This window comes from Ranitomeya imitator, chromosome 3, assembly GCF_032444005.1.
Source record: "Ranitomeya imitator isolate aRanImi1 chromosome 3, aRanImi1.pri, whole genome shotgun sequence".
Lineage (NCBI taxonomy): Eukaryota > Metazoa > Chordata > Amphibia > Anura > Dendrobatidae > Ranitomeya > Ranitomeya imitator.
Window position 1 is genome coordinate 807,693,004 of NC_091284.1, and position 19,180 is coordinate 807,712,183.

The 19,180-nt window shown below is 43.9% G+C and overlaps 1 protein-coding gene across 3 annotated transcripts in view; it reads left to right on the plus strand.

The window, feature by feature from the left end:
- The window catches only part of NOX4 (NADPH oxidase 4), a 284,105-nt gene that overhangs the window by 57,769 nt on the left and 207,156 nt on the right, over positions 1-19,180 (plus strand). For all 3 annotated transcript variants that reach the window (XM_069759250.1, XM_069759251.1, XM_069759252.1), the window contains 2 exons: positions 4,026-4,110; positions 16,596-16,693. In XM_069759250.1, coding sequence (XP_069615351.1) covers positions 4,026-4,110; positions 16,596-16,693 — 183 coding nt within the window. The remainder of the gene's footprint in view (positions 1-4,025; positions 4,111-16,595; positions 16,694-19,180) is intronic.

Consider the following 19,180-nt stretch of genomic DNA (forward strand, 5'->3'; position numbering starts at 1 on the left):
CCAATTCCACGGATAGCACTTGTATGCGAAAATTGGACGTATAACTGAGGCCTAAGAGGCATTTTCCTCTTTATAAATCAAGCGTGTCAGACTCCAGCATGCCTCATCAAAACCTGTGTGAAAAATGTCCATCTTCATGACTCGGGGCCTATGGAAGATGAGAAGGAAATATCCAAACTGGCCTTGTTACCCATAGCAACCAATCAGAGCTCAGCTTTCATTTTTTAAACTACTGCGGAGAAATGAAAGCCACTTTGTGATTGGTTACTATGTGCAATAAAGTCAGTTTTACAATTAGACTAGTTTTTGCATGACGTGTTTTTTTTTATGTTCCTCTGTAAACAATACAATTCCGATTTTTCCCAAAAGCTGACATGGACCACACATTAGCAGTCATCTGTCGTATGTTTCTTATGTAGGAAGGTTTCCTGCAATACTAGTATATAAATCACCGCACTGCGATAGCTGAATTGTAGTGTTATATCACAGAACAGACAGTAAAGGTGCCAACAGAAGAAACAAATTCACAGCAAAGGAACACCATATACAGAATAGAAATACAATACTCAATAAAACTTAACATTTAATAATTAATTTTATAATGAAAAAACTCATACCACATACAACCTAAAACCAGTATCTACTGTTTAACACAGAAAGATACAATAAAGATACAGGGTGCTCTCCGACCCTAGGGTCCCGACTATCTGTCCCCTACCTTGCCGCGGAGGTTGGCACCCTATATATCCTGCGCAATGGCGCCCCCGCTCAACGTAGACTAACCCTAAATCGCCCTAATAGACCCTCACGTGCAAGAAAATAGACAAAAATATATCAAACAGCAGAGCATACACTCATAAGCTAATAGTTGATAAAGATAAACATATTGCACTTGCCCAGATCCTAAAGTGCAAACCCTAACACTCGTTTGGATGTTGCAAAAAATGATAACAAGCAACAAAAAAAAAAAAAAAAAAAAAAGGGAGAAACCTATAACGGCACCCTAGTTCACCCTACCTGTCAGTGGGGGTTGGCGCCCTAGAATCCTGCGCAGATGGCGCCCCCACTCCACGTAGTCTACCCCTAGTAACACCCTAGGCTATTTGTAGGGGGATGGCAGAGTACTATACAGGATGTACAATAAGGGGCAACCGCAAAAAAGAAAAAAGAAAGAAATATATAATACAAAACCCAAAACAGTATTCCAAACAGTGTTAGACTAGAACATACATTAATCGAAGTACTCTTTAAAGTATGAAGATCTCGACGCGTTTCCCTGAAATCAGTTCATCAGGAGACATACTTATGAACAATTAAGAGAACTTATCTGACTGACGATTCGGGAGGATAATGTCATTTGCATGTGGTGGGGAACAATGTCCAACCAGTACCACAGACCTAGATCAGCCCTATGTTGCCGGCAATATAACCAGCTTATATAGCACATGTACCTTCTTGTTAGTCCTGGTATCCCCGTTAGTTCCGGCGTGAAAGTTACTTCCGGGTTCATGGTTTAGCCCAGCCACATCATGTGACTAAATACTATGATGGACCCTAACGCGCCTACAAATATTACAACATTCTGATATCAAAAATGTGTAAAGCGATAATGCGCTAATAGTAAGGTCTTACCCGATTTAGTTCACAGTATACCTAACAAGCACAGAACAGTAAACTGATAAAACACTTCCGGGGTTACGAGCTAATATATATGCGGTTCGCTGCGTTCCACAGTGCGCAATCGCACTGAGGCACAGCATACCTGTGACCTCACTTCCGCTCGTATACCCAACTCCTCATGCGATTCACTGCGTTACACAGTGCGCAGTCGCATTGAAGCACAGTGTGCCTGTGACTTCACTTCCGGTATTATACACCAATCCTCATGCGCTTCATCCCTGCGTTCCATGATGCGCAGTCTCACACTAACAAAGTGTATCCTCCAAAGCAAAGGAAGACCAAGCAGGTATATGATGTCAGTATGATAAATGTATAATGTCTTGGAATAATTTTATTTTATGCAGAACGACAAACCAAAACCTCCATAGTACTTATGTACTCTCATGGACAATGTATAGAGGGCTAATAAGTACGACAGCACAGCCGCAGAGGAACTTATTGTATACATATATATGGCTGCCTATAAGGATGAGGAGTAACTAACAAGAAAGAATAATAAAAAGAAAAAGAAAAAAGAAATCCTCCTGACTACCCAGCCAAGGTTATATAAGGAGAGATAAATAACGATAAGATCTACATAAAGATAGTGATCAAACCCCATTTGGGGCAATGGATCATGGGAATCACATCAAATCTGGGATCTAGATAGGGGCAAGGGTCCCAACACCTTTTATATAAAGCATCCAAACTGTAGCTGATCATTCAAACCCATTGGTTTAATGCTTTTCATCCGAAAAATCCATTTAGTCTCCTTCTGAAGGATTAGACGATCCCAATCCCCCCCTCGCTCTGATGGTTTAACCACTTCTATCACAGAAAAGCAAAAACAACTCAGGTCACCTCCATGTACTTCCCTCACATGATTAGAAATAGATGTATCCCGTTTATGAAGTATGTCCCCCACATGTTCACCAACTCTTCTGCGTAGCTCCCTCTTAGTCTTACCCACATAATCTTTAGGGCAGTTACACTGAAACAAGTAAACCACCCCCTCAGTCTTACAGTTGGCGAAATGCCTCATGTCATACCTAATTTTTGTGTGGGAGCTAGCAAAAGAGTTGGATCTAGAAACATACTTACAAAATTGTAGTGTTTTATCAGTTTACTGTTCTGTGCTTGTTAGGTATACTGTGAACTAAATCGGGTAAGACCTTACTATTAGCGCATTATCGCTTTACACATTTTTGATATCAGAATGTTGTAATATTTGTAGGCGCGTTAGGGTCCATCATAGTATTTAGTCACATGATGTGGCTGGGCTAAACCATGAACCCGGAAGTAACTTTCACGCCGGAACTAACGGGGATACCAGGACTAACAAGAAGGTACATGTGCTATATAAGCTGGTTATATTGCCGGCAACATAGGGCTGATCTAGGTCTGTGGTACTGGTTGGACATTGTTCCCCACCACATGCAAATGACATTATCCTCCCGAATCGTCACTCAGATAAGTTCTCTTAATTGTTCATAAGTATGTCTCCTGATGAACTGATTTCAGGGAAACGCGTCGAGATCTTCATACTTTAAAGAGTACTTCGATTAATGTATGTTCTAGTCTAACACTGTTTGGAATACTGTTTTGGGTTTTGTATTATATATTTCTTTCTTTTTTCTTTTTTGCGGTTGCCCCTTATTGTACATCCTGTATAGTACTCTGCCATCCCCCTACAAATAGCCTAGGGTGTTACTAGGGGTAGACTACGTGGAGTGGGGGCGCCATCTGCGCAGGATTCTAGGGCGCCAACCCCCACTGACAGGTAGGGTGAACTAGGGTGCCGTTATAGGTTTCTCCCTTTTTTTTTTTTTTTTTTTTTTGTTGCTTGTTATCATTTTTTGCAACATCCAAACGAGTGTTAGGGTTTGCACTTTAGGATCTGGGCAAGTGCAATATGTTTATCTTTATCAACTATTAGCTTATGAGTGTATGCTCTGCTGTTTGATATATTTTTGTCTATTTTCTTGCACGTGAGGGTCTATTAGGGCGATTTAGGGTTAGTCTACGTTGAGCGGGGGCGCCATTGCGCAGGATATATAGGGTGCCAACCTCCGCGGCAAGGTAGGGGACAGATAGTCGGGACCCTAGGGTCGGAGAGCACCCTGTATCTTTATTGTATCTTTCTGTGTTAAACAGTAGATACTGGTTTTAGGTTGTATGTGGTATGAGTTTTTTCATTATAAAGTTAATTATTAAATGTTAAGTTTTATTGAGTATTGTATTTCTATTCTGTATATGGTGTTCCTTTGCTGTGAATCTGAATTGTAGTGTTACCATGGTAACTGATCTGTCTGCCGCCATCACCTCTATATTATGAGTGGTATATATATTTATTTATTTTTCTATAGATCGTAAGCAGGAAAACCAGAAGACTTCTGCATAAGTACAAATCATTCCATGCAGCTTGTGGCATCGCCATATGCGTCTTTTCAGGTAATGTTTACAATGTCCGCCCCCTCAAAAAATACCTCAATTTAACTTAAAAGAAAGTCCGTATTCTCTAAGCCATATTGGTCAGCTTTGAGAAAGACCTAATTTGCATACTTTTTTCCCATGTTGCATTGTCAATAATACTCCATGCCCAGTAGGCCTTCTTAAAGGGGATGTTCGGTGAAAACAAGTTATCACCCATTGAAATGATAATTTTTAGATCTATAGGGGTCCGACTGCTGGGACCAACACAAAATCGGTAGAACGGGGAACTTTATCTTCACTAGAATGGATCAGCTGTGACTCTGCACCATTCATTTTGAGCACTACACTCTACTTTTCTTTTTCCGGCAGCTCGATAGAGAATGAATGGAGCGGTGTTGGAGCATCCGACATGTTCCATTGTGTAACAGAGATAAAAGTGCCCTGTAGGGGATACAATACCCCCATTCTGCCAATCAGCGGGTCCTCAACAGATCAGCAAGTTAACTTATTTTCACCAGGCAACACCTTTAAGGAGAACCAATTCCTTCCAGACTTATATCCTTCAATCATTAAGGCCCCATTTTCTCAAGTACAAGAAAAATGGACTGGTTAATTTGATCAGACTCTGATCAGAGTTTTATCAGAGTTTCATCAGAGTGGTCTGAGTGTCATCAATTTTTCTGGTACGTGGATTAAAAGGAAACGTTTCTCCACCTTCTCCACACTGTAGGATAAGCTGTGTCCTATAGGAGCTGACCTGTAATACCTGTGAACCACTAAACAGTTGACAGAGTCACGGCAGGAGCTGAAAACAGCTAATCGGTGGGGGTGCTAGGTGGTGGACCCCACAGATCTGATAATTATGACTTATCCTAGGGATAGGACATCAATGTCATAGCTGTGAAACATCCCTGCTACTCTACAACAGTAATTTTGCATCTCCTATGAGATGTTTTTACCTTTCCAAACCCATTGTGATCTGATGTCAGCAATATTGGCAGTATAACCCCTGGTTAGCTGGACGCCAAGGGTGTATAAATGTAAGAGTTCCTGTTAGTCTGGAGCTCCATTTGTAAGGTCTGAACTAGGTTTAAATGAACTTCTTACTCAACAACAAGATCCATAGGCAATGGGTCACACAATATGCTCAATCTTCCACCTTTGCAAATGCATTGAGTTTCAACATCAACTGTCACTGTCAAACAGAAATCTTCCAGAAGGTCTCACCTAATGTCTTGACCTGGTTTGAGGCCTTGACCTTCTTTTTACTCACTTATTGAGCTTACTACAAATCGAACCAGGTTATCACGATATCATGTTTATTTATCATGTCTTTTCTTTCCAAAGTTGGTCATTTCGCACCACTCATCACTAAGAAAAAAGGACAAATCTGTATAGTGCTCTCATAGGACAGTAGGAGTTGACTAAACCAGCAAACCATGGAGATTTCGATCATAAATTTTGGGACCTTATGAAGAGGTGGACTTCATGCTAAATCAGAACTGCCATTAACTTTTTGGAGGAGGGAAATGTTATGATCCGGTGACCTTGGAGCTGCATGAGAATTTTCACTGGAGAAAGTGGACACTATACTGACCGCAATCCTGAACTTAACACTGCAACTAGAAGTAGCCGTGGAGTGTACCTAACACACGTAAACACCTCGTCACAGCCGGAGGACTAAATACCCCTAAAGATGGAAATTGGAATACTATCTTGCCTCAGAGAAAATCCCCAAAGGATAGACAGCCCCCCACAAATATTGGCGGTGAGTCGGAGAGGAAAAAACATACACAGGCAGAAAAACAGGATTTAGCACAGGAGGCCATTCTAGCTAGATAGGACAGGATAGGACAGAGTTCTGTGCGGTCAGTATTAAAACCCTTCAAAAAATCCACAGCAGAATATACAAAAAACTTCCTACATCTAACTAAAGATGTAGGAGCGTATATCTGCAACTCCAGTGAATCCTACAAACAGAGCAGGAATAAAACTGAAACAAGCACACAGCAGAGTGCCACAGATACAAAAACAAAACACTTATCTTTGCTGAATTTGGCAGCAAGCAGGAGAAGCCAGAAAGTGATCCAACCCTTAACAAGGAACATTGACAACTGGCAAGGGCTAAAGGATCCAGCACACCTAAATATCCCAGTCAGAATTGTAATCATCCGATACACCTGGCCAGGACTGCGAGTCAGAGATAACAGCATTCCCACTTACAACCACTGGAGGGAACCCAAGAGCAGAATTCACAACAGTACCCCCCCCCCTTGAGGAGGGGTCACCGAACCCTCACCAGGGCCCCCAGGACGATCAGGACGAGCCAGATGAAAGGCAAGGACCAAATCAGCAGCATGGACATCCGAGGCAAAAACCCAAGAATTATCCTCCTGGCCATAACCCTTCCATTTGACCAGGTACTGAAGCTTCCCCCTCGAAAAACGGGAATCCAAAATCTTCTCAACAACATATTCCAACTCCCCATCAACCAACACAGGGGCCGGAGAATCAACAGAGGGAACAACGGGCTCCACATATTTCCGCAACAAAGATCTATGGAAGACATTATGGATAGCAAAAGAGGCCGGAAGCGCCAGTCGAAAAGACACCTGATTAATAATCTCAGAAATCCTATAAGGACCAATAAACCGAGGCTTAAACTTAGGAGAAGAAACCTTCATAGGAACATGACGGGAAGACAACCAGACCAGATCCCCAACCCGAAGCCGGGAACCAACACACCGACGATGATTAGCAAAACGTTGAGCCTCCTCCTGAGACAACACCAACTTGTCCACCACATGAGCCCAAATCTGCTGCAACCTGTCAACCACAGAATCCACACCAGGACAGTCAGAAGGCTCAACCTGCCCAGAAGAAAAACGAGGATGAAAACCAAAATTACAAAAGAAAGGCGAAACCAAGGTAGCAGAACTAGCCCGATTATTAAGGGCAAACTCGGCCAATGGCAAGAAGGCCACCCAATCATCCTGATCAGCAGACACAAAGCATCTCAAATAAGTCTGCAAAGTCTGATTAGTTCGCTCGGTCTGGCCATTTGTCTGAGGATGAAATGCAGAACAAAATGACAAATCAATGCCCAGCTTGGCACAAAAGGCCCGCCAAAACCTAGAAACAAACTGGGAACCTCTGTCGGAAACAATATTCTCCGGAATACCATGCAAACGAACCACATGCTGAAAGAACAACGGAACCAAATCAGAAGAGGATGGCAATTTAGGTAAGGGCACCAAATGAACCATCTTAGAGAACCGGTCACAAACAACCCAGATAACAGACATCTTCTGGGAGACAGGAAGATCAGAAATAAAATCCATCGAAATATGCGTCCAGGGCCTCTCAGGGACTGGCAATGGCAAAAGCAACCCACTAGCACGGGAACAACAAGGCTTGGCCCACGCACAAGTCCCACAGGACTGCACAAAAGAACGCACATCACGTGACAATGAAGGCCACCAAAAATACCTACCAACCAAATCTCTGGTACCAAAAATGCCAGTATGACCGGCCAACACGGAACAGTGAACCTCAGAAATCACTCTACTAGTCCATCTGTCAGGAACAAACAATTTCCCCACAGGACAGCGGTCAGGTTTGTCAACCTGAAATTCCTGAAGAACCCGTCGTAATTCAGGGGAAATGGCAGAAAGGACCACCCCCTGTTACAGAATACCGACCGGCTCTAAGACCTCAGGAGAATCAGGCAAAAAACTCCTTGAGAGGGCATCAGCCTTAATATTCTTAGAACCCGGAAGGTACGAGACCACAAAATCAAAACGGGAAAAAAACAAGGACCATCGAGCCTGTCTAGGATTCAGCCGTTTCGCAGACTCGAGGTAAATCAAATTCTTATGATCGGTCAAGACCACAATATGGTGCTTAGCTCCCTCAAGCCAATGTCGCCACTCCTCAAATGCCCACTTCATAGCCAACAACTCCCGATTGCCGACATCATAATTGCGTTCAGCAGGTGAAAACTTACGGGAAAAGAAAGCACATGGTTTCATTAAGGAACCACCAGGATCCCTCTGAGACAAAACGGCCCCTGCCCCAATCTCAGAAGCGTCAACCTCAACCTGAAACGGAAGAGAAACATCCGGTTGGCGCAACACTGGAGCAGAAGTAAATCGACTTTTAAGCTCCTGAAAGGCAGAGACAGCCGCAGAGGACCAATTCGCCACATCAGCGCCTTTCTTTGTCAAATCGGTCAAGGGTTTAACCACGCTGGAAAAATTAGCAATGAAACGGCGATAAAAATTTGCAAAACCCAAAAATTTCTGAAGGCTCTTCACGGATGTGGGCTGAATCCAATCATGAATGGCCTGAACCTTAACCGGATCCATCTCTATAGACGAAAGAGAAAAAATGAAGCCCAAAAAAAGAGACTTTCTCCAAAGGATAGACAGCCCCCCACAAATATTGGCGGTGAGTCGGAGAGGAAAAAACATACACAGGCAGAAAAACAGGATTTAGCACAGGAGGCCACTCTAGCTAGATAGGACAGGATAGGACAGAGTTCTGTGCGGTCAGTATTAAAACCCTTCAAAAAATCCACAGCAGAATATACAAAAAACTTCCTACATCTAACTAAAGATGTAGGAGCGTATATCTGCAACTCCAGTGAATCCTACAAACAGAGCAGGAATAAAACTGAAACAAGCACACAGCAGTGTGCCACAGATACAAAAACAAAACACTTATCTTTGCTGAATTTGGCAGCAAGCAGGAGAAGCCAGAAAGTGATCCAACCCTTAACAAGGAACATTGACAACTGGAAAGGGCTAAAGGATCCAGCACACCTAAATATCCCAGTCAGAATTCTAATCATCCGATACACCTGGCCAGGACTGCGAGTATGAGACAACAGCATTCCCACTTACAACCACTGGAGGGAACCCAAGAGCAGAATTCACAACAGGGAAATACCAGTATGGATTCCCATTCTTCAAAAGGAATGTCTATAATTTTCATCTATAGTACGAAAGTTGGGTTTGGTCCTTTTTTCTATAAGATGCACACTTTGTGTAACCCAACTGTATTACAATTTGCAGTCAAATATTACAGTCAATAAAGGGCGCTCCATGCTCCTGTTCCATTGACCTACATTAGCCATAGGCTCGCTCCATAGTCAGGGGCTCCTCTTGTGCTGGCCAAATTATTCGTGTAACCTAAGCCTTCCTTTCCACTCTCCCAATCGATCGCCTTCTGGACATTCTCTGAATATTTTCTTGTGGTCGCGGCCTCTACATCTGTGGGTATTTTTGTTACTTTGCGGACAATTTATCACATTAGCAAATATATTAGTGATGATGTCTTACAAAAACCTATCGGATATTTTAGGATTTAGAAGGATTTGGTCTTCCAGGAGAGATTGCGAAATAAATTATTCATCATAAAGTATCAGAGGTCATCCCAGGCTTTCCTTATCAACTCCTACATAATCTTAACTATATTTACTGCACTGCTGAGCCTGTTAGTCAGCAAACACAATGTGGTTCATGGGAAGGAGAGGACTTGAACAGGATTTTAAATTATCAAGAAGTATTGCCATGGAAACAGCCGGAATAAGATATACAGGTACCTCGAGATATTCCTGGAGAAACCACAATTATTTCATCTGTTTTTTTTTCTTGTCTTAGACCCATATGTGCTCATTTCTCAATCTTTTTACAGAAATTTTTGTAAATGAAAAATAATAATACGTTTTAACTTTAGCAGAATCTAGGCCAGAAATGGGACCTTTGCTATGTATTTTGACTAGATTGGGGAACCTTAGCTCAGTCAGGCCCCATTCTCAATTCCAGTTACCAATTACATCTTGGGGCCTGAACCACTGTGGATACGTGTGGGGCTTTGGTGTCTAATTGGTATTTGTTGATCCAATCCAGTTGAGAAGAGGTAGAGATGTAGCTATATTTTTCCAAGATGATCGTTGACTTGGCTTAATCCATACACTCCATAGACTTCAGTGCAGATCAATGTCCACTTCTCTCATTTGTGGCTGCAGCTGAATGTCCAAATGGGTCTCACATGTGGGATATCTGTCTCCATCTGCCCTATTTTGACAAATTCTTTAAAGGGGTATTCCAGACAAAACAAGTTATTACCTATCCACTTTATAGATGATACCTGGTATATGTGTGTGGTTAGCACTGCTAGGATCTCCACTGATCACCATGATCCATGCATTTTGTCCTCCTATCACTAGATGTTCATACGACACTATTCGCAATTCCGACTGGTCTAACTAATTAAACTATGAGGTTCCATAAGATTACAACACCGATTTTACTATTTTACGATTTTGAAGACAACTTGCCCTCAACATTTGGGTTGCTAGAAATAGCTTTACATGATGAAGGCAATGTTTTAATTAGTTAATAGTGGCAAATCCTGTTGTCAGGTTGGTTTTAAAGGCGTTGTCCACTACTCAGACAACTCCTTCTGAATTCTTATATTTCCACCTACTAAAACATGAAACATATATTCACCTCTGGTGCCGGCGTAACTCCATTGGTGTTGGCACTTGCTCTCCTGGGGCTCTCGTGACATTGTGATATCACACGATCCCTACAGCTATCTGGAGGAAGTTAAAGAGCAAGTCGCAGCTCTCATTTCCTCCAGAAGTCAATTACGTCCATAGTAACAATGTCACGTGATCTCTGGGAGAGCCAGTGCCAACACCACGTGAACAGCGCTCTCATCGGAGGTGAGCATAGGTGTCGGGAAATATAGAGATTCAGAATGGTTGTCCAAATAGCGGACGGCCCTTTTAAAGTGGAAAGTGCATTCACATTCTGTCGTTCCATGTATCGCCTCCTGGACATGATCTTGCACCCAGGAGAGAACCGGAGAGGACGAGAAACACAAATCTACGATTTTGGTGATCAGCGGGCTCCCAGCAGTGAAGTGATAAGATATTTGTTTTTACACTTTATGTTCTATGATTTAATAAATGTTCAGTCGTACAAGGCGACGCGAAGAAGATGAAGAAAATGAAGAGCAAGGAAACTACCTTTCTTCACCCCCATTTTTCTGGGTCATTTACAGAGTGAAATAGAGTGCACTTTGTGATGTTCCTCATGTTTTAGGGGCCATCAAAAATTGGGATCATTTTGATAATAAGATCTGTTCCCCTATTATTGTTACGCCACTGGCAAAATAAAAAAAATGTGCTTGCTTTTTTCTGTAAAATATGTAAAAACCAAGCACATGAGCTCAGTATCTTTCCCTGCCAAATGAGCTCCACATATAATGAGCCGCACTCCGCAGGTGACCGAATGTCACGATCCCGATGCTCTTTTGCATGCTGGAACAGTGCGACTTGGCAGCACTGGAGCGTACGGGAATGGACATTTCAAATGGTTTAATTTTCCCTTCGTTTGCCTGTGTCAACCTTTTTTACAGATTGTAGGTGATGTCATTGTCTGGCTAAGTGTCTGCAGCAGATGGGAAAACCACGATTAGCAATTATCTTGTGGTTGATACTGAAGTCAGCTGTCCGCAGACAGACATGTGATAACGCAGATCTCTGTCCACCATCACTTGTGTCAGTATACACTACAGATGTATTATGTTTAATATAGCTTTATTCTCCCCTCCCCACCCCCAGTGAATTCTTGTGTACTGCCGTCGATTTCCCACCGAGGCTCTTACAGCAGCTTTCTCTCTTTTTCTGTAGCGGCCTTCATAAAGAAGCCATATGTGCTTAGTGCTGGTTGTCATTCATCCACAGATGCTCCCATTATATCTCAGTTCATGGATATGAAAGAGTGGTGACTCAGAAAGTGTTGATTTTCTTGTGGGACCTTCAGAAAAAAATGCAATAATCAGTCATAAAAAAGACTATTGAGCACTGAGCAAGCTTCTTTCCTATTGATGCACTTATGACAAATTACTCACGATCATATCATAGGTCACAAAGAGCAAAACTCTTAACTCTTGTTTCATTGGGAGTCTGGTTATGTCCTTGCTTGGTTAAAGCAGCGAGCAGCTATCATTTTGTCACAAAGTCACCCAAATTATATGGAAATTCATAGCCCAGACTATCCTATCCATTCCCTTCCCTTTTCTATTCTAAAACTTCTACACCAATCGGTTGTAGCGTTAAAAAAGTTGACAGGTGAGTTAAATAATGATTGTCTAGTGACAACGGCAACTGCCAGGGGTGAAAGATTCGAGGCAGGAAATGGTCAATTCTTCAAGTTGATGTTTTCAAGCAGGAAACATAGGCAAACGTAAGGATCCATCAGACTCTGACAATGGTCAATCTGTAATGTCTAGATGACTGGATCAGAGCATCTCCAAATAACAGGTCTTGTGGAGTGTTTCTGGTATATGGCAGCTTTTCTGAGATGTTCCTGTTATATGGTAGATCTTGAGGGTTGTTTCTGGTATACAGGTCTTGTGAGGTGTTCCATGAATATGACAGCTCTTGGTGTGTGTTCCCAATATATAATAGGTATTGTAGAGTGTTCCCTATAACCAGCACGATTTGTACGATGTTCCCTAGTTTAAGACAGGTCTCGTGATGTATTCCTGGTATACAGCAGGTTTTGTAGGGTGTTGTCAATACACAGCAGGTTTTGTAGGGTGTTCCCAATACACAGCATGGCTTGTAGGGTGCTCGCAATACACAGCAGGGCTTGTAGGGTGTTCCCAATAAACAGCAGTGCTTGTAGGGTGTTCCCAATACACAGCACGGCTTGCAGGGTGCTCCCAATACACAGCAGGGCTTGTAAGGTGTTCCCAATACATAGCAGATCTTGTAGGGTGTTCCCAATACGCAGCAGGGCTTGTAGGGTGTTTCCAATACACAGCAGGGCTTGTAGGGTGCTCCCAATACACAGCAGGGCTTGTAAGGTGTTCCCAATACATAGCAGAGCTTGTAGGGTGTTCCCAATACACAACAGGGCTTATAGGGTGCTCCCAATACACAGTAGGACTTGTAAGGTGTTCCCAATAAATAGCAGAACTTGTAAGGTGCTCCCAATACACAGCAGGGCTTGTAGGGTGTTTCCAATACACAGCACGGCTTGTAGGGTGCTCCCAATACACAGCAGGGCTTGTAGGGTGCTCCCAATACACAGCAGGGCTTGTAAGGTGTTCGCAAAACATAGCAGAGCTTGTAGGGTGTTCCCAATACACAGCAGGGCTTATAGGGTGCTCCCAATACACAGCAGGACTTGTAAGGTGTTCCCAAAAAATAGCAGAACTTGTAAGGTGCTCCCAATACACAGCAGGGCTTGTAGGGTGCTCCCAATACACAGCACGGCTTGCAGGGAACTCTCAATACACAGCAGGGCTTGTAAGGTGTTCTTAATACATAGCAGAGCTTGTAGGGTGCTCCCAATACACAGCACGGCTTGTAGGGTGTTCCCAATAAATAGCAGAGCTTGTAGGGTGCTCCCAATACACAGCAGGGCATGTAAGGTGTTCCCAATACATAGCAGAGCTTGTAGGGTGTTCCCAATACACAGCAGGGCTTGTAGGGTGTTCCCAATACACAGCAGGGCTTGTAAGGTGTTCCCAATAAAAAGCAGAGCTTGTAGGGTGTTTCCAATACACAGCAGGGCTTGTAGAGTGTTCCCAATACACAACAGGGCTTGTAGGGTGTTCCCAATACACAGCACGGCTTGTAAGTTGCTCCCAATACACAGCAGGGCTTGTAGGGTGTTCCCAATACACAGCAGGGCTTGTAGGGTGCTCCCAATACACAGCAGGGCTTGTAGGGTGTTCCCAATACACAGCAGGGCTTGTAGGGTGTTCCCAATACACAGCAGAGCTTGTAGGGTGTTTCCAATACACAGTAGGGCTTGTAGGGTGTTCCCAATACACAGCAGGGCTTGTAGGGTGTTCCCAATACACAGCAGGGCTTGTAGGGTGCTCCCAATACACAGCAGGGCTTGTAGGGTGTTTCCAATACACAGCAGGGCTTGTAGGGTGTTCCCAATACACAGCAGGCCTTGTAGGGTGTTCCCAATACACAGCAGGGCTTGTAGGGTGCTCCCAATACACAGCAGGGCTTGTAGGGTGTTCCCAATACACAGCAGGGCTTGTAGGGTGTTCCCAATACACAGCAGGGCTTGTAGGGTGCTCCCAATACACAGCAGGGCTTGTAGGGTGTTCCCAATACACAGCAGGGCTTGTAGGGTGTTCCCAATACACAGCAGGGCTTGTAGGGTGCTCCCAATACACAGCAGGGCTTGTAGGGTGTTTCCAATACACAGCAGGGCTTGTAGGGTGCTCCCAATACACAGCAGGGCTTGTAGGGTGTTTCCAATACACAGCAGGGCTTGTAGGGTGTTCCCAATGCACAGCAGGGCTTGTAGGGTGCTCCCAATACACAGCAGGGCTTGTAGGGTGTTCCCAATACACAGAAGGGCTTGTAGGGTGTTTCCAATACACAGAAGGGCTTGTAGGGTGTTCCCAATACACAGCAGGGCTTGTAGGGTGTTCCCAATACACATCAGGGCTTGTAGGGTGTTCCCAATACATAGCAGAGTTTGTAGGGTGTTCCCAATACATAGCAGAGTTTGTAGGGTATTCCCAATACATAGCAGAGTTTGTAGGGTGTTCCCTGTTGTGAATTCTGTGGCAGAGCACCCTCCTGTGGTCACAAGTGGTACTTCGGCTGATTCTCTCTGTGAGCTTCCGTTGGTGGAGGAGAGTGGTACTGCGGCTTCTGAGTTTCCTTCCTCAGGTGATGTGGTGAAGTCGTTAGCTGCTGCTCTATTTAACTCCACCTAGTGCTTTGATCCTGGCCTCCAGTCAATGTTCTAGTATTGGACCTGTTTCCTCCTGGATCGTTCCTGTGGCCTGCTGCTCTGCATAGCTAAGTTCCGCTGTTGCTATTTGTTTGCTGTTTTTTTCTGTCCAGCTTAATTATTTGTTTTTTCTTGCTTGCTGGAAGCTCTGGGATGCAGAGGGTGTACCTCCGTGCCGTTAGTTCGGTACGGAGGGTCTTTTTGCCCCCTTTGCGTGGTTGTTTGTAAGGTTTTGTGTTGACCGCAAAGTTACCTTTCCTATCCCCGCTCTGTTCAGAAAGTCGGGCCTCACTTTGCTAAATCTATTTCATCTCTACGTTTGTCTTTTCATCTTAACTCACAGTCATTATATGGGGGGGCTGCCTTTTCCTTTGGGGGATTTCTCTGAGGCATGGTAGGCTTATTTTCTATCTTCAGGCTAGCTAGTTTCTCAGGCTGTGCCGAGTTGCATAGGGAGCGTTAGGCGCAATCCACGGCTGCCTCTAGTGTGGTTGGAGAGGATTAGGGATTGCGGTCAGCAGAGTTCCCACGTCTCAGAGCTCGTTCTATGTTTTTGGGTTATTGTCAGGTCGCTGTATGTGCTCTGACTTCTATGTCCACTGTGGTACTGAATTACCAGATCATAACAGTTCCCAATACACAGCAGGGCTTGTAGGGTGTTCCCAATACACAGAAGGGCTTGTAGGGTGTTTCCAGTACACAGAAGGGCTTGTAGGGTGTTCCCAATACACAGCAGGGCTTGTAGGGTGTTCCCAATACACAGCACGGCTTGTCGGGTGTTCCCAATACACAGCAGGGCTTGTAGGGTGTTCCCAGTATAAGGCAGGTCTTGTGTGACGTTCAGAGTTTACAGCAGGTCTTGTAGGATGTTTTCTGTATTTACAGATTCTTGTGAGGTGTTTCCTACTGTGGAATTTTCTGAGTGTTCCAGTAAGTTGCAGGTCATGTAGGATGCTCCTAGTATATGGCAGGTTTTATGTGGTGGGCGCTGTAAAAAGCAGGTCTTCTGTTGTAATCAGTATCTACCAAAAGTCATCTAAGAAAACTGATGAACCAGCAATAGGTTGATGGACACCAAGACTTGATGATGCAAGTGGGGAATAAAGGCTAGCCCGTCTGGTCTGATCCAGCAGAAGGGTCATTGTCTACAGATACAAATTGCTGAAAATGTTTTGCTGGTTATGATAATTCGTTGTCAAAACACGCATATCATCACAGCCTGCTACCCACAGATCAGTTAGAATATCATTGTACAGACCAAGAGACCAGGGAATACCCTTCATGGCAGCAGTATTCCCTAATAACAGTGCCTCTTTTATCAGGTTTATGCCCCTGACACACTCAAAAGACTGCCCAGGAACAAGCCATAAGAGTCCTGTGTGATGAACTCCATCTAAATTTGTCAGATCTTCTTAATGTGTTGGATGTGCTGGAAAAGTCGTTGGGCGGAGACCTCAATGCACAACTTAAAGGCCTAAAATGACCTGCTGATAATGCAGAGCATCTTCCGAAATCTTATGGAGTCTTATACCTTGTCAAAGCTGTTTTGATGCCTTTAAGGGGGACCCACACAATATTACGCTGTAGTATCTTTACCCACAGTCCCATAAAAACCACACATATCAACAGCTGTGCACAAATATAGCACACCGGCCCTATATTTACTGTATTATTCCAGACAAAGTACTAATTTCTTCTTCTCCTACTCTGTAGCTATGCACGTGGGAGCTCACATCATCAATGCCGATAACTTTTCAATAAACTACAACACTGAATATAAAGCACTTAATGTTGCCCGATATAAAAATGAGGTAAGTGGTTGTGATGTTTATTCCGCTTTTGTTATACACAAAATCTATATATACAGTATAAGAGGCATCGTGATTACTCGCTAATCCCGCCCCCTGCACAGTAGCTCTGCCCCACCACATCACCACATATAATCCCGTCCACACACATTACCACATGAGGCTCCATCCTCACACATTACCACACGAGGCTCCGTCCCCACACATTACCACACAAGGCTCCATCCCCACACATTACCACACGATGCTCCGTCCTCACACATTACCACACGAGGCTCCATCCCTACACATTACCACACGAGGCTCCGTCCACACACATTACCACACGAGGCTCCGTCCTCACATATTACCACACGATGCTCCATCCACACACATTACCACACGAGGCTCCATCCCCACAAATTACCTCACGAGGCTCCGTCCCCACACATTACCACACGAAGCTCCGTCCCGACACATTACCACACGATGCTCCGTCCTCACACACTACCACACGAGGCTCCGTCCACACACATTACCACACGAGGCTCCATCCACACACGTTACCACACGAGTCTCTGTCCTCACACATTACCACACGATGCTCCGTCCCCACACATTACCACACGATGCTCCGTCCCCACACATTACCACACGATGCTCCATCTTCACACATTACCACACGATGCTCCGTCCTCACACACTACCACACGATGCTCCGTCCTCACACACTACCACACGAGGCTCCGTCCACACACATTACCACACGAGGCTCCATCCACACACATTACCACACGAGTCTCTGTCCTCACACATTACCACACGATGCTCCGTCCCCACACATTACCACATGATGCTCCATCCTCACACATTACCACACGATGCTCCGTCCTCACACACTACCACACGAGGCTCCGTCCACACACATTACCACACGAGGCTCCATCCACACACATTAACACACGAGGCTCAGTCCATACACATTACCACACGAGTCTCTGTCCTCACACATTACCACACGAGGCTCTGTCCCCCACATTACCACACGAGTCTCTGTCCTCACACATTACCACACGAGGCTCTGTCCCCCACATTACCACACAAGGCTCCGCCTCCCCACATTACCACATGAGGCTCCGTCCTCACACATTACCACACACAGCAATTCAACCACTTCAGCCAAAGTAAACGTACATTTAATTGCATAATCACCAGCAGCGTTAATTATATATCAATGAGCGTGCCAAGCGTTAGCTGGCTGGAAACAGCTAGTTACTTACATATGTGTCCTTCCTTACCTTTCCTCTTGGCTCGGTACATATTGAGATGAGTTCCATGCATGAGATGACCAGCTTGGAGATACTCTGTTGGTTGATGTTTACGCCATAGGTGTCGATGGGTGATTGTTATGTGTACAGGAGCTTAAAAGTATTTTGTTACCATATCACAATATGAATTTGTTATGTGAATTGTGAAAATTACCTCTTCAGAAACAAAAGGGGACTGGAACTCTAGTGACACTAATTGCAAGTAGCAATCCTAAAAGTCAGCATCGACTCTTTATAAAAAATGTGCCACATGACATAAAATAAGAAGCCAGACAAGAAACTCTATTTACAGACACATGTTTCAGGGTGGTTGCCTCTCATCAGTACATGGTAAGAACACTGATTTTCCTGGGTAAGATGGTTCTAACAGCTGTGTACATGTAAATATAGGACAATGAGGAGTAAGCGGGTTGAAAGAGTATACAAATATTTTTTTATTATTAAAGTATTAATATAAAATTGTAAAAAGGTAAAGTGACAAAAGATGGTTAGAATTAAAGAGGTTGTCCACTACTTGGACAGCCCATTCTAAATCCTTATGTTTCTCTCCCCCAAAAAATAATAAAACCTATATTCACCTCCGGTTCTGGCTCTGTTTCAGAAGTGTCAACACTGGCCCTCCCAGGGATTGCGTGACATTGTTATGTCACGCTATCCCTGCAGCCAATCAGCAGACAGTTTCCTCACCTTTGGACAAATCACAAACTTTCGGAGGAAGTGAAAGAGCCTCTGGAGGTGAGTATGCGTGTTCCTATTTTACTGTGGGGGAAACATACGGATTGAGAATTGGTTCTTCGAGTAGTGGACACTGAACAACTCCTTTAAATTCAGGGAAATAAGAAGAACGGGCCAAATAATCGTATCACTTTTAAACTCCAGTGAAGAAAGATTTTGGGCACTTTTACAACCCTTGCCTTGGGTACAAAGAGAGCCTTAGTTGGCGCTAGTAATCTGATCTCTCAGTGCTTTATATTTTATGATCCTGTAATTTGCATTGATTGACTGTATTGTCTATATTGATTGACTATAGTGAAAAATTACTAGAGTATTAATTCCACACCCAGCCCTGGAAATACGCTTTGTATAGACATTACAGTCTAATGCAAGCAAAACAAGGGAACATCGATTTATTTCACCAAACTCATTTATCAAGTGAAATGAGTGAGCAATATTCGTCACATTT